Source organism: Lissotriton vulgaris, chromosome 1_1 (assembly GCF_964263255.1).
Source record: "Lissotriton vulgaris chromosome 1_1, aLisVul1.2, whole genome shotgun sequence".
Classification (NCBI taxonomy): domain Eukaryota; kingdom Metazoa; phylum Chordata; class Amphibia; order Caudata; family Salamandridae; genus Lissotriton; species Lissotriton vulgaris.
Window position 1 is genome coordinate 678,009,664 of NC_141685.1, and position 15,908 is coordinate 678,025,571.

Genomic DNA, 15,908 nt, shown 5'->3' on the forward strand with positions numbered 1-15,908 from the left:
CTTTTCCTGTGTGCTCGTTTGTCTTCCTCGTTCCCAGGCCGCCACCTGGCCCTGCGGATACTGTTTATTGCCCCCCCTGTACAGTAGGAAGCTTCCCCCATCAAAGGACCCTCGAGTTGATCAAAGCCCCCACCCTATGAGATCCAATCAACCCCACACATTCCGTGAATCGGCGGAATATCCAGCTGCGCGATAATCATCACCTGTTGTGACCGGGGTGGGGACTCCAACTGTAAATGTGTGTGGGAACGGGCCTGAAGGGGGGATTCCGAGGATGTCTTTCCCTACATCAAAGTATTGACAGAGATGTGTTACATACAATAAAGCAATAAACTCGTGTATAAGAGGCCAGGCCTCAGAGATGCGGTTAGAGCACCTCAAGAAGATACCCTGTTGTCTGATTTGATGTGTTCTGCTCCGTCGGAATAAAACTTCTGTTTCCTGCCTTCCAGTCTCCAGCGCCTGCCTCTTTGTTTGGTAATTTGAGTGGGTAAGGAGGCGGTTAACGCCGGGCAACTTAGAAAAAGGTCATCTGCCCTACCTTTTTCCACAATACGACACCCATTACTTCATGTTTTTCATCATCATACTCTTTATATGTGATATGTCTAACCTGGACGTTTTTCTAACCATCTATGGGGGCCAATCCACCATTCTGGTATTAGCCGTCCATCCTAGGTTGTCCTTGGTAATTGGATGTTATTTTTAAATCCCTGCGGTTGAAATATGATCTAACTTTGACGGTTACATCTTATTTTGGAGTTAGTATGTCTGGCTACAGCTAATAAGGACAGCCCATTAGATGATTCCATAGGTTCTATGACCACTGCTTCTTGCATCTTCCTCAAGTTATCAGCAGGAAGGGGAGAGGATGTGGAGTTACGGCCAGAGCGGTCGACTTTGGAACTGGGGAATCAGGTTTGGGTCTTGGCGCTGACTCAACATCCTGTGATTCTGGGCAAATCACCTAATCTCCCCGTACCTATAAAATTACTATGTCCTTGTGTAATGTAACTGGGGCTCATGTAAAGTGCTGAGACACTTTTGAGTTGCTATAGTGCTATATAAAACTGGGGAAAAAAAAGAAGAAAAAGGAGGAGGAGGAAGGCAGGGCAAAAAAAGAAAGGGAAAACAGGCTACGAAAAAGTCTTCTCAGACATATCTACTGGGCATATTGCATCAGGGAGGCACAACTTCTCACAATGTAAGAGCTGGTACAAGGAAGGCTAGGACATGGAGTAATAAAGATTACAAGTATGGTAGCTGGATATTAACAACACAGCTTTGCTTTGTATACCCTCACAAAATAATCACTTGACTTTAAATGCCTCTCTGGTGGTTTCTCTAGTTAGATTGGAGTTTCCTCATACGTCATATAACAAACATTCTTCAAAAGGAAAGCCATTTTATTGGCAATTTATTCAAGTGTGCTCCAGCGGCGCCACACATAAGACTTAATGTATTTGGTATTTAAACAACAGTTAAAAACACTGACAACTGCGAATAATATTGAACTGTTCCTGTTTGCCAAACTAGTGAGTGTAATCAAATCACAAAAGATATACGAGAATGAAACATCTGAACAATAAATGAATGAAAACGAATAGTGAGGTAGAACTGTATGTTACTTTAGTTACACGCTTTTCACTGCTTTCATTGGGAAACGTGATATAATAAAAAAGAAAATGAACATAAAACGAGCTTACTTTCAACGCACATAAAAACAAGCACAAAGTACTCCAATAAAACATTTTGGGATATTCAATTGTGTATGAAGGAATGAATGATTGGTTCTTATACAGCGCGCAGCTTCTCAGAGTGTGCCGGCGTTTAGGCAACTAGAGACGGAAAAGAAGCAAGAAACCACAGGAGTACTACAATCCCTAAAGTTTAAATAAAAATGTTATGTTCTCAAGTTCTACTTGTCTTAACCAAGATCTTGTTGTTCTCAGGTACTACCTGTTTTGACCGTGGTCTTCCTACTGCTAGAAGAGTCTTTTACCATTGCTATAGTATTGCTCTCTGCACAACTTTGTCTTTCTGTATTCATAACGATTTGTATGAAGTAAAACTGATGGTCCAATATCTATCATTCCAACGTGCATTATTGTTTATCCCTCTGCATAATGTATTGAATTACTGATATTTTGCTATTCATCATAGCCCACTGTAACTTTTATTTCTTATTTCTGTATTTTGTTTCTATTTCTGTTTCTTTTTTCTTCTTTTAAAAAAACCAATAAAAATTATTCGAAATCATAAATGTTTATATTTTTATTTTTTGTTGCATCCATGATGGATCTCAGATGCCCAGGCATCCGATTCCTTATGTTGGCCGCTTTAAATTGGGGGAAAGAGAGTAGACCAGCTCTTCTGATCCTCTCATTAAGGCACATGGTCCCTTTGTTGTGGAGGACTTGATGTGTCAGTCTCAGAGCTTTGTACATACTAAGTGGCCGGACAGGCAAGCAGTGTTACTTCACCCGTAACTCAGATACCAATGCGTGCTTAAATATTTTGTGAAGTATGCGGATCGTCATGTTCTGAACTACTTGTAAACGCTGCACCACATATTCAGGAAGACTCAATTCCATGAAAGATTAATGATTGTCACATGTGCGTTTGTCAGTATAGACACCTGCTACAAACATCCACTGCAAAAGCTCAGTGTCTGTCATGTACAAATGTCATACAATGACAGATGTCACAAGAAGCTATGAAATAAAACCATCCGAACCTACCGGTGGGATAGCCTTACTTAATTTACAAACGCCGTGGGTATACAAAAAGTCATACTGTGTGACATTATTATTATTATTATTATTATGTTTCTTATATAGCGCCTGAATCGACCCCCAAAGGGGTATCTCCGCGCTTGCCTTGGGAACCCGTCCTGGCTTTTCCCTGTGAGATAGCCCCTACAGGGCATCCCCAAGGTGAAAGCCAGGCATCCCACCGCGGGGGGGCCGTTGTGGAGATTAAGCAAGCTTAATGCCCAGAGTTGCAGAGTGTGAACCCATGATTAAGTCAGGCACCGAAGCGAGAATTATCGAGTCGATGGACATTTGAGCTCAAGACCCTGCCGCGTCGGGAATTGAACCCTGGTCCCGGGTCTGACCTCTGCTTCAGGGTCTGCCTGCTCTAACCAGTGAGCCACACTTCTCCACATGAAGTGCACAATGAGTGAGTGTGCGGAGGTCATAACACATGAAATACATCATCAAAGACATAATATACCAGCATTCACCATCAGTTAACGCGCAGACAATGTTTATTGACTTTTAATACACCAGAAGCTAATGTGCATCCGCCCTATGGAATTACATCAAATGCACCAGCAATCACTGTGCGGAGGACGTGAAATGGAAGGAACTTGTACTACAGCAATTCATGAACTGAGGTCCTACAGTGACATGAAATACATCAGGGGACACATCATGGTGCCTTTTTGTGCGCTGACTGGGTCTGTGTTCTTCTTTATGGTGTCTTGAGCACATAAGTGGAGAAGTGTGGCTCACTGGTTAGAGCAGGCAGACCCTGAAGCAGAGGTCAGACCCGGGACCAGGGTTCAATTCCCGACGCAGCAGGGTCTTGAGCTCAAATGTCCCTGGACTCGATAATTCTCGCTTCGGTGCCTGACCTAATCATGGGTTCACACTCTGCAACTCTGGCCATTAACACCATGCGCGCTAGCGGAATTCCGCTCGCACGCTGGGATTTGCGAAAACGCACTTTACATGACGAGCTGGGCTCGTCATCAGCGTGCGAGGAGGCTACGCCATGACGAGCCCAGCTCGTCATCAGCGTGGAAGGGGTTAAGCTTGCTTAATCTCCACAACGGCCCCCCGGCGGCGGGATGCCTGGCTTTCACCTTGGGGGAAGCCCTTTAGGGGCTATCTCACAGGGAAAAGTCAGGACGGGTTCCCAAGGCAAGCGCGGAGATACCCCTTCGGGGGGTCGATTCAGGCGCTATATAAGAAACATAATAATAATAATAATAATACATTAACTTGGAACTATCTCCTAGTTATTGCACCTTTTGCTCACAACATATCTCGGAAAACATAGAGCCTTTTAGTGTTTCCGAGCTCTGCTGTCAGAAAAACATGCATGAACTCGGAGATATCATACAGCCTTAGCAGTCAATGTACAGGCAATGACACAAAATACACCATACATGGGTGTACATCAGTCAGAGTAAAATGAAATACAGCAGAGTTGAATACGCACATGCCACCAGCAGTGAAAATTCTTACACAATGCACAGTGATATGGAATATCCCACCACTGAGTGTGCAGACGTAACCATGCCGGTAATGAAAGCAGAAATGGCAAACAATGACTCGCCATGAAACACGAAGACTTACAATTACATGGAAACACGCCAGCAGTGAATTTTCTTCCGTTGTACAATCAGTGCTTTAATTTAAATGGGCCGTGCATGTCAGGTGCTGAGTACCTGCACTTCATTATTTTGAGACACTTCTCGGCAGAGGTGCAATATTCTTAATTGGAGAGTACCAGCACTTCTGAGAAGCTAGAAGGTACTCTGGTAAAGAGTACCAGCCCTTCTATTTGTCCATTTCAAGCACTGTGGACAATGATGTAAAATGCTCCAACATTCAATGCACAGACATCAAACAATGACAAGAACGAACATATGTCTAACAAAGACATGAAAGACACCAGCAGTGAAGGAACCTTACCTTGCTCAAGTCTGTACAGCCTCTTCTCGAGTTTCTCCATGTCGTTCAGAACCAGAACCCGGATTTGTTTACTTTGCACCATTGTGGGTTTGTGTGGAGTCTGTTTCCTTCGTGTAATCAGCAATCACAGAAAAACCAACGCCGCCCCTAAGAAAGAACAACCCGTCAGACAAGGAAACCGTCCAATGGACTAAACAAAACCTGGGAATCCCAGCTGCAGTTGATCCCTGCACACTTACATGTTCGAGGCAAAGAAACACAACCAAACGTGCCACCTGTGTCCTGTGCGGAACGTCCCTTGCTAGGGACAAGCAACTGTGCGCAGGAGGGTCAGTGCAGCCCGGCACCCCAACCACAGCACTCAGCAGGCATTCAACGCCTTTCACAAGCCTCGGACGGAAGTGTGGGCACACAAGGACAGTTGTGTGACCTCCGGTGCTGCAGGACGACCCTGCCTGGCAGCTCACCCGAGACCCGCAACAATGACCCGGTCAAAGCAATGACAGAGCCTCGGGCGGGGGGCGTGGAGGGAGGTCGCATCTGTCACTAGAGGGAGACGGGAACACTTACCACTCGCAGCTTTCGAAGGCATGTGAATGTCACAGCACAGAAAGAGTATTAGGAACGGCGCGTGATGGCTGATGAATGGTTCTCATGCCATGTAGAGATGTGGGGTCAGGGGATAGCTAGCACACTGAATGTTCTTGTTCTTTTGTTCATAAGTTTTTATTGTCATGACCAAGAACCAGATTGCAGCAAATAAGTACACCACTAAAACCTTATCCATTTACTACTACACTGTTATGGCATGGTTCATCAAAATTCACATTATCAATTACATTATATAGCTAGTATACGACTGCAAAAAAGAAAAGCAAGCATTGGCAAGAATTCTTATGTTTTATTTTGCTTGGCATGCAAACACAGGATTGCAAAATACTATTTATACAGCTTTCCTGTGCAACCTGCCTTTCTGTGCCTACTTCGTCTGTGCAGTATTGGAATCAGATGCATGTGTAAAATCACCACTGATGCATCATCTCGAGGAGTGTGGAACCACTTTTAGGAGAGCACATAATACTTTGAGGAGAAAAAAAATGTAAGTGCAAAACCCTTAGGTCCAACAGGAGTGTAGAGACATTTTTGGAAGAAACGACTCATTTAGGGACAAAAAACAAAATCACATTTAGGTCCACAATCAGAGTTAGATGCAACATCACTCTTGGTTCAAAGTCAGCATAGTTGTGGTATCACCTTTCATTGCAAAATCACTCAGCACAAAGAAGAACTGCACTAGCAAGATACACTAAGCTATTCAAAAGTATGTGTGCATCAGTATAATATCAAACTTGATTGTCGGAACACTGGTGGAAAATCATCTTTTTTGCTGCAATATCATAGTATAAATAATTTAGAAGTAGGATCACGAAGGGCAATTGGGCTTAAAACCCAACCTTCTTGCAAAGTAAGCAGCTTTGCAGGATTGCACTTAGGAGCAAAATCACATTTAGGTGCAAAGAACATTACGTTGCAAAAACAGCAGGAATGTGAAAACATTTCCTTGTGCAAAAACACATTTATGTGCATTTTGAAAAGGAGTTCAGGGACTTTTTAGTGGGAAAACATTTAGCAGCAAAAATCACATGTAGGTGCAAAATCAACCTTGGTACAAAATCAGCTGGGGCGATGCGGAGAGCCTCTCCAAAGAGCAGCAAAATCACCCAGTGGGTCTCTGCCAGCTAGCACATGGGTCTCCGAAAGCTAGTATCTACACAATAAGGTATTTTGGAGTATCCCTGTACCTCAGGGGTTTGAGAGGGTTCTCAATCAGAGTACGTCCTCCCTGGGTAGTATAACAATCTCCTAAAGCTAGCACACAGGTGCCTAACTTGACCATACACCGATTCTGTCCTGTAGCAGGTTCTGTTCTATCTAATTATCACCCTGGAATAAGAGTGCCGGAGAAGTCAAAGGGAACTACTCTGGGATCTCTGAAAAGAGGCACTCTTCTTCAGGCCCAGCAGGCTCAGACACCTACCTTACATTATGTGGGACAGAAGATCCATTGCAGAACCATCCCACTGGCAACGTGTTGCAATCAATACCACACTTACACCACCACTGTGACATTCTCAATTATAAACAGGCACCCGCTTATTCACCTTCACTTGCAACTGCATGCCTTACTTGCTTAGCTCCATGGGTGTTAAGATCTACATTAAAACAACACAGGGTTTTAAGACAACTGGAAGTGTTTACCAAAACACCTTCACATGTTCCAGATTCTCTACGCTCTCATCAAACACAACCCAAAATATTGTTGCAGCCTGGACAGCCCACAAGCACTTGCATTTGAAAATTCCGCCAACATTGCAGTGCTTGGAAGCTATGTTGTCCTGCCTTCCTAAATATTATAGAATTAAAAACATACGAGCTGAACACATAAAAGATTCACTGGCAGAAGAGCAGCAGTTGGGATTACCATTGTAAAACTATGCCAATTGCTATTCAGGGATATGTCATCTGATGACATATTCCTATAATACCTATAGCCAAGAACCATCACTACCATGAAGAACAACTTTACAAGCCAAGCTGAGATCATGTGGCCTTGTCTTGTAACCTCTGCACATGCCCCTTTCTGAGATATGCTAGAACACATACACAAAAGAAGTGATCGAGAGTGACTGGTGCACTGATCGGAGGTCTTCACACGATGCTTTAGCCACTGACAGCACATGCTCCAGCTTTAAGCATGTTAATCATCTTTAAAGTTGTTGTCAGTGAGCGTCCAAAAAGAAAGCTCAGGCCCTGAGATCCCCCTCAAAATACAGAGAAGGAGCAATCAGAAGGTTTCATGTTCAATAAATTCTAAAAGGAAGACTCTGAACTAATCCAAGCCATTGCCACCTTTCGAATGGAATAAATGGTAGGACCCCATGGTTGACCACACCAAAAACTGATGAGAGATCAACCATCACCACGAGACAGGCAACTCCATACTCCCATCCAGTATGTATTGTGGATATATAAAGGACACCACAGAATCATGTTTTGAGCAAAAGGTATTTTGAAGACTGCTAACATGGGCTGAGAGTGTAGCCTCAATTATCTTTTTATGCAAAAGTAGGTTGGTGTCTCTTTGTGTGGTCAGTGTAGTTTGATTTAAAAGGAGAAAAACGAAGAATAGAAATCATTCAACCTTCCACGAGTTAACAACTACCTAGGGAAATCCTAAGTCTTACATAAGCTGAACACAAGCGCAACAAATGGACAACGAGACAAGTAACTGGAAAACTGAAGCATGGTCAAAGGAGAATCAGAAAAGAGTTCAATCAAGCAGAGTGGTTTGTGCTTAACAGTACTGAGAGACAACAATCTTAGATGCAGGCTCCTCGTTTTCATGCCTCTCGTTGATCCCTGCCACGGCTCCCCACTGATGCAAGAGCCCAATTTAAGACTGTATGCATTACTCTTAATGTACTCCATAACTCCACCTACTTTCACCTGGATGAAAAAAGGAAAATCTGTGGCGCTCAACGAGGATCAGGGAATACCAGAGTTCCTCCGGTTCGATCTACTGACTTTAAAGGCAAGAACTCTAAGTGAGACAGGCATTATCTGGTGGTGAGACAGGCATTTTCTGGTGGTGGGACAAAGCTTTGGAACTCTCTCCCACCAAATCTTCGCACATTCTCTAGTTTGCTCACATTCAAAAGAGAACTCGAAATCCTCCTATTTGAAAGTCCATTTGATTAAAGTGGGGCTTGTTACTCGCTGCTCCAATGTTGAATTGACCTGCCTGTCCAGTTACGAAATATGTGCTCTCGCCGCACTCTTGGTTACTTACTGCTGATTTACTATGATGGTTTAGTAACTACTTCTTGTCCTGTAATGCACCTGATGTATGAACGGTTTGTTCCTTGTTTTGCTGGTACTAATAAGTTGCTTTTATTATATTTTCAACCAGAACTCCCTCCCTGCTCTAGTGTAAAGTGCTGTAACGCCTTTGGGACAAGTCTGTGCTATATAAATAAAAAACTGCAATAACAAAATAAAAATAAATACTCATTTGTGAGATTTCCTCCTATGTCAGTGCGTTTATGTAAAATGGTGTAACTCCTCACCTTATGTACCGCTGGTTAAGGAACTGAAAGAGCAAGACAAATCATAAACCAAAACTGTCGTGGAGAGACCCCCGCCACCAACTAATACTTCTTTAGGGAGAGAAGAAACAACGCTTGCTCCTTCCTAAACAATAGAACATTCACCACCTCAAAAACTCGAACCACTACCCACTGGTTTGTGATGCGGCATTCCTTCCAATTACAGAAAAACAAATGCAATCCGATTCACACATGAACGCCTCTCTACTGACAACAAATGTGTCCTTATGTAAAGTGACTGGTGCCCGTGTAAATTGACTGGTGCTCATGTAAAGTGCTCCAAATACCTTCGGGTCGAGTTCGCGCTATATAAATCTGCAAATTAAAAAAATAACAAAGCTGGCGGGGAGGAAGGGAAGTAAGGGGTAGGTCAGCAAAGTCGACCAGTGCGATGCCTACAAACAAACTGCGTGAGTGCCCAACAACCCTAGAGACAACAAGTAGTGGGGAGCCGTCCAGGACCATAGAGACATGCAACTACCTTCTGTTGAGAAACGCAAATGCGTCACTAGTGGTCAGATGTCATGGGTTGGGGAGAAGTCAACATTTGGGATATATAAAGGAGTCTGGGGGAGTCAGGGGTGGTTAAGAAGTGTCATCGGATAGTAGGTGTGATGGCGAAGTCAGGGTTTGTAATTTTGAAAAGTGTCAGAGGTGTGGAGGTGTCAGCGGTGGTTCGTGTCAGCTGGTGTTTGGATAGTGGGGGCAGCTCTCAGGCGTCAGCTGTCAGTAGGGGCTCACTGAATGCGACGACCCCAGGCTCTGCTGGTCAGATTGCGGCGGTTGCCCTTGTGTGGGCGCTTGTGTCACTGCGCGTAGAGAGCAAGGGACACATGAAGGTTTTAGCCGGGGGTGAGGAACAAGCAGCAGGTGCTGTTGTAGCCGCCGCGTTGCATTCTGTATATAAATAGCCCCCCGTGCAGAACTGCCCTCTCAGTACTCACCGGTATGTAGCGGTGGGACGTGCAGCACAGGCAGACAGTGAGAGGTGGTGGAGGCCGGGGGCGCCTGGGGGTAGGGACCGCCCTCGGACCCTCCCCGGGTGGAGCTTTCAACAGATCTCTCCCATCTAACTGGTTGTAATCGTTGGAGGGGTGGGCGTAGGATGTATACAATGGGCTACGCTCTGACCATTGCAGTGCCCTGTGCCGGGGAGGAGCAGGGGGTGTGGGGCGTGGTGGGCTGAGTGTCCCTGGGGTGAGATTTGTTTTCATTTATTTCGTGCATTTCTGGCCGTGGTGTAAGTAAAAGTGTCAAGGAGGCGTATTCTTTGGGCCAGAGAGAGAGGGCTGCGTTGTTTAAAGGGAAGGATGTATCTTGATATATACCGTATCCAATCAGGGGGCGGGCTCAAGCTACCTTCAGTCCTCTGGATGTGTTAATCCTAAATCATCAACTTGGTGCACAATATGATACTTACTTTGAGGCAGTCCTGCATTTTCAGACAACGGCATTAAACATGTAAAGGCTCGCATGACATTTAAAACGGACAACGAAACTACATTTCCCAGCATGCTTATTGTTAGAGGCTGAAACACCACAGACCGATTGAAGGTCACTCTCTTGACATTGCAGTCTCGCGAGAGCATGGTTTCTCGCGAGAGGAGATTGCGCTCGGTTTGCAGTTCGAGAATGATGTCGGTGGGTACCGGATTATCTGTTGCTGAGTGCGAATTGCTGGGGGAGGGAGGGCTTCATTATGGTTGTAGGGTTGTTCTGTTTTTTATTTTATGAATGCTACGCCTTGCACCGGTATTGTTGCCTGTGCTCCCGAGAATGCAGCAAGTCGGCGCGCGGGGTGTATCCGGCTCACTCTTCTCGTACTAACCCCGGTGTTCAGGACGCTGAGGATGTTCTCTGCGACCCTCTCTGTGTCTGGCTGGGCGGCAGTGATATCTGAGTTCTTTGGCAGGTAGCGGCGGAGGTCCTAGCTTCCGAGCATGCTCTGGTGAAGAGGGAGGCGTGCTTCTACCGATAAAGGGGTGTGCCGGGTAAACGTGGTGAAACACTGCATATCAACACTTGAAGGGCTGTCCGCGGAGCTCGTCCGTTAACTTGCGTTATTATTTCTTCACCTTCAGTATTACAAATTCTATGGCAGGACAGGAGGCTTCAGATTATGCTTTCTCCATTTCTTTACTACTAACAGCAGCCAATAGAAACACAGTAAAGAAACGAAAAAACTACAACTCCCATGAACCCTTAGGCTAACCATAGAGAGTTCATGCTATATAAGGAACCATAGAGGACAACACTTCCTCTTTCTTTGCTGCTTCGCAGCCAGTTAAGTGCTTTTGACTTTCATTGTTACATTGTATATTGCATGGCATTGTTTAATTGATGTTTACTTGCATGCCGGTTTCGCTCTAGCGTTTGTTGCGCAGTCGCGTTGTGCGTCGCGCTGCCACCGGCGTTTAATTTTCTGGTTTTTTCATCGGTTAGGCTTTCGCCGCTTTTGTTCCTTTGAGAGCGCGTGTTCGCCTCTCTTGTATTTGCGGGCGCATTGTGCCCGCGTTGCTGCCTTTGTGGAGCGGGACCGGGGCTCGGGGAGTCGCGTGCCGCTCCTCTTCCGGCAACAAGGCGAGTCACCGCGCATGCGCATTGGTGGCATTTGTGACGCTCCGTTGACAGGAGCTTCGGAACGCTGTGAGGCGGCGCGTTTAAACTTTGCCTCGGCCCACTTTGCCTGCCGGAGAGCTCCTCTGACGCCCTCTACCTCTCAGAAGGTTTTGGGCTGCATAATTTTTAGAGGCAGTGCCTAGGGTGTCATTCTTTGCGCAAGCTGGTCCCTCCACGCTTTATTCTGTTTCCTGGGTCGAGTTGTGACTCTGCCTGTATAGCTTGCGTGGGGCTGTCACCCCCCCTGTCGGAGTCACTTGATTGTGACCTTTTGCATTGTACTTACATTTGCTGTGGGCCTCTAGTTATACCTTGGTATTTCTAGTTTTGTTATTTTCTGGTTTCCATCAGTGCATTCCAGCGTCATGGCAGACTATGTTGATGCTGAGGAATATTTTTATGAGGAGGAACAGGAGGACTCCTTTGAATTTGATTTAGTCGAGGCCCTTGACCAGGGCGTTCAGCAGTCTGTGAATACTGCGTTGGTCCGTGCCATTGGACCTCTCAGGACCTCTCAGGACCACGTTCCTTTTGTCACCAACTGACTTTTTATCAGAAAGGAAACAAAACTCCCACGAAGCCTCCTTAAGGACATGTTTTAACTGTGAGGGAGAGTAGGAGAACAGAACACTTTCATCAAGTTTAAGTAGCGTTACAGCCCTTCTAAAGTTACTTACGAGTTTAGAGAACTCTTTAAAGTTGCCCAGTAGTTCATTTTTGAGGAGCACTCGCAGGGTACCTACTCCCGCTCTAGCCAAACTGGCTACCCATCTTATTAGGGCACATAGACCCTGAACCCAGGTACTCCTGAGTCCAAAGTCAAGCCTACAAGCGGCTAGTGGGCAAGCATTGTTTAGAGTAGAGAGGGATCTTAAGAGTTTCCCCTCAATCTTATGGCAAAAGTCCCAGTTTTTCACCTCTATTAATTCAATACCATACAAGATAGTTGCGGGGATTTTTGCTCTAAAAACTTCTAACAGACTGGAAAAATGCCTTTTCCCCGTTGCCTGGTATAGGGATTTTAAACCATTGCCATGGGCAAGAGCTTTGCGAAAGCAGTGCTCTATATGGAGCTTCTCACTCATATTGGCCGTAAATATTTTTCCCAAGAAAGTATAGGAGGTTACGACCTCCAATCTATGCCCCCGATAGCCCAACCGAAATTTATAGAGCGGCACTTCTTCTTACCAGCTATACACATCACTTTACTTTTGGTAATATTAATCTTCATGTGATGGTCACCAGCAAAAGCATGGAGAGCCTGTAGCCGATTTGCAAGACCGATTGGAGTCAAGTCAAGAAAAAGAACATCATCGGCATACATCAGGCAGGATATTGGAGTCCCTCCTACCATCGGGGCAATCCCCTCACTGGCAGACACGGCAGCAGGGAGGTCAACCGTATATAAGGAGAACAAAAGGGGAGCCAATAAGCAGCCTTGTTTAAGGCCATTCCGAGATGGTATTTTGGCCGAAAGCCCCCTTTCGCCCCCCATTAAGACCCTGCACCAGGTCTCAGTATGCAGAGACCGAACCAGTTCCAACAGGAGGGTAGGGACACCAAGCGTCGCCAATTTTCTCCACAGCGTTCCACGATCTACTTTATCGAACGCTGTGGAGAAATCAATAAAGGCGGCATACACCACTCCTCCTCTCACCTGGACATATTTATCTGTGATCACCTGAAGGGCAGTGAGATTATCAAGCGTACCATGATTCCTACGGAAACCGGTCTGTTCAAACGGCAGAATATTGCCATCCTCGACCCAATCGGAAAGGGAACTAAGAAGGCATTTCGCAAAGACCTTTCCGATGGAGTCGAGGAGTGCAATCAGGCGGTAATTACTAGGGCTATCCCTTGTACCCTTCTTAAAGATGGGGACCAAAATACTTCCTCTCCAGGAAGCAGGCACAGTTTTGGAGTGATGGCACGCCTTAAACAGAGGGTACAAAATTTTACTCCATCTTAAGGGGTCTTGTTTGAGGACCGTCATAGGGAGTTCGTCCGGCCCCATGGCCCCAGAGGGTCGCATATTTTTTATAGCCGTCTCAATTTCTTTCTCTGAGGGGTGGAATACAAGGTCTTCAGGTGCCGCATATATGGAGTTATCAATACCTATGGTCCCGTTCCCTGCGTAGAGCTCTCGGATATGAGAGGACCATACCTCTTCTGATATAGGAATGGGGGTGGGACTATGACGCGTACCACACCCCTTCCCAATTATTGCCCAAAAGTCTTTAATATTACCATGTACAGCAGATTCCCTCAGGTTAATCCAAACTTCGTCCTCCCTTTCCTTTTTGATTTTTTGCTTGAGTCTGCTTCTCTTTCTTTTTAACCTAGCAATTTCTTTCCCACGTTCCAGGACTCTTTCTAAATACTGTTCGCGAACTAGTTTATTTATTTCCCTATTCAGAGTACGCAATATATTAGGGACCACTTCTCCTTTCCTAGGGGGAACAATTTTTTTTGCGTACAATAAAATCTTTCGCATGAATTCTTCAAAATGAACTAATTCGCTGCCATTCCACTCATTTATTACCATTAGGGTATCGGCCAAAAGGTCCTGCACCCCATTAATAGCGGCAGAGTTCCAGAAGCACCTTCCAGAAGAGGCATGGAAGGTAGCCTCGATGCCATTAAGCGACCAAGACACAGTATTCAAAGAATTTAAAGACATTGTTAAAAACAATATACTATGATCGCTGAGTGACGTAGGTATAATCTTAAGGTCCTGAATATGGGGAAACAGACCATAGTCTGCAATAGCATAGTCCAAAATAGACGACCCAAAGGGGGATTTATGAGTATAATTAGCGGGGACGTCGGATGGAAATCTTCCATTTAAAATAATACCATCCCCAGTTGCTAATTCTTTTAACAAGATCTTCCCTCTTTTGTTTGTCACCAGGTTCTCAGGAAAAAGCGTCTGGGGAATAAAGTGTACCTCTTCCCTAACTTTATTCCTGAAGAGTTTCAGACTGGCGTTAGAAATTTTACAATTCAAATTGCCTACAAGCAAGATTACCGGGGAAGATGGGGAGTTTTTTATCTGTTCAATATAACGGAGAACCTGCTGCAGACTAGCATTAAAACACTCCTCAGGGGGTATATACACATTAAAAATTACCATAGGATATTTTTTGCCATTATGAAACAAATTTTCTAGGGTTATTGTGTGGAAAAGTCTACTAGGATCAATATAATGGGAGAATCTCCATTGCAGTTTATTTGACAATAAGCAGGCAATCCCCCCCCCCTGGCATGCCCTTTCTTAGAGGGCGCAGCGGGTACTTCCAGGACATAAAAATCTTTTGATGGCGTTAGCATATCAATGCACCATGTTTCCTGAATACACAATACATCCGCACCCAGAGAGGATAACAAGGCGAATTTCTCTGCGCTGCTGTGGAATCCAGCCGCATTCCAGGAAATTATTTTTAATGAGGTGTTAAAGATGATGAAACAATTTGGGGTTATCCTTTGTTTTTGTTGATAACGCACTATGGAGCCAATTCCACCGGTTATTATCATCTGTAAGTGAAGAATTCTCAGCTAGTGGAAGTGGCTTCACGTGCGAAACTGAGCGTTTCCCCCTAGAGACCCAAATTTTTAGGTCTCTAAGGGGAGAGGTTACCCCATTTTGCTCACCACCCCCAAACGCCTGGTTACATAAAAGATTTGGCTTGCCTGGGTTGGAGATAGGGAGAATGTCAATCCCTAAGCGCTGAAAGTTTTCGGCTTGTTCTAGTATCAAATTTACTATAATAGGCGAATAAAATTTCACCCGTATACTCAATACCCTACTTCCACCCAACAGAGACACCAGTTCTATGTCTCTAGACTGAATATGGTAGAGACTTTCAATCTCACTAAAACGTTTGAGAAGCCAAGCTCTATTTAACAAAAGGTCAGTATCAAATAAAGGTAAGAAGTCTAACACACGCACATCCACCGGGGCCTTAGTAACATTTAAAGACCGGGCAGGAGGGCAGCGATTTTCAGACTCTAATACTACAGTAAAGGGGGGGGGCAAAGGGTTAAGAGCCCCAGGTGGATATGAACTTGGCGCTCCTAATGCGCTCCGTGGAGGAGAGCATAGGAGAGAGCCCCCCGTTTGAGGTATAACTTCCTGAGTCATCGGACTACATTGTTCATTTTCCCCCTTTACAGAGGTTAAAGTAGTTAAGTTCAAATCAATGTCCACCTTTAGGGAAGTAGAAGAGGGCTCCACATCAATTTCATCATTCTCCCTTGACGCTGCAATTTTTTGGAAAATAATCCTCCGCTGCTTTTTCTTTCTGTATTTTCGAATTGGTTTCCTCTTGTTCCCTTTATTAATTTTTTGTTTACCATTTTTTCCCCTATCTTCTTTTGCCTCCGGTTTATCATCCAGGAGTTCTTTTCCGATCTCAGG

The 15,908-nt window shown here is 44.9% G+C and overlaps 1 protein-coding gene across 4 annotated transcripts in view; it reads right to left on the reverse strand.

Moving 5' to 3' along the window:
• The window catches only part of AGL (amylo-alpha-1,6-glucosidase and 4-alpha-glucanotransferase), a 354,506-nt gene extending 343,684 nt beyond the window's left edge, over window positions 1–10,822 (reverse strand). For 2 of the 4 annotated variants that reach the window (XM_086954587.1, XM_086954609.1), the window contains exons 1-2: window positions 9,817–9,915; window positions 4,707–4,853 (exon numbers count right to left, since the gene is read on the reverse strand). In XM_086954587.1, the coding sequence (XP_086810713.1) occupies window positions 4,707–4,788 (82 nt within the window). In that variant the 5' untranslated portion in view covers window positions 4,789–4,853; window positions 9,817–9,915. Of the gene's footprint in view, window positions 1–4,706; window positions 4,854–4,945; window positions 5,075–9,816; window positions 9,916–10,700 lie in introns of those variants that run through there. The other 2 variants (XM_086954603.1, XM_086954593.1) reach the window with 2 other exon arrangements.
• Window positions 10,823–15,908: the final 5,086 nt, after the last annotated feature.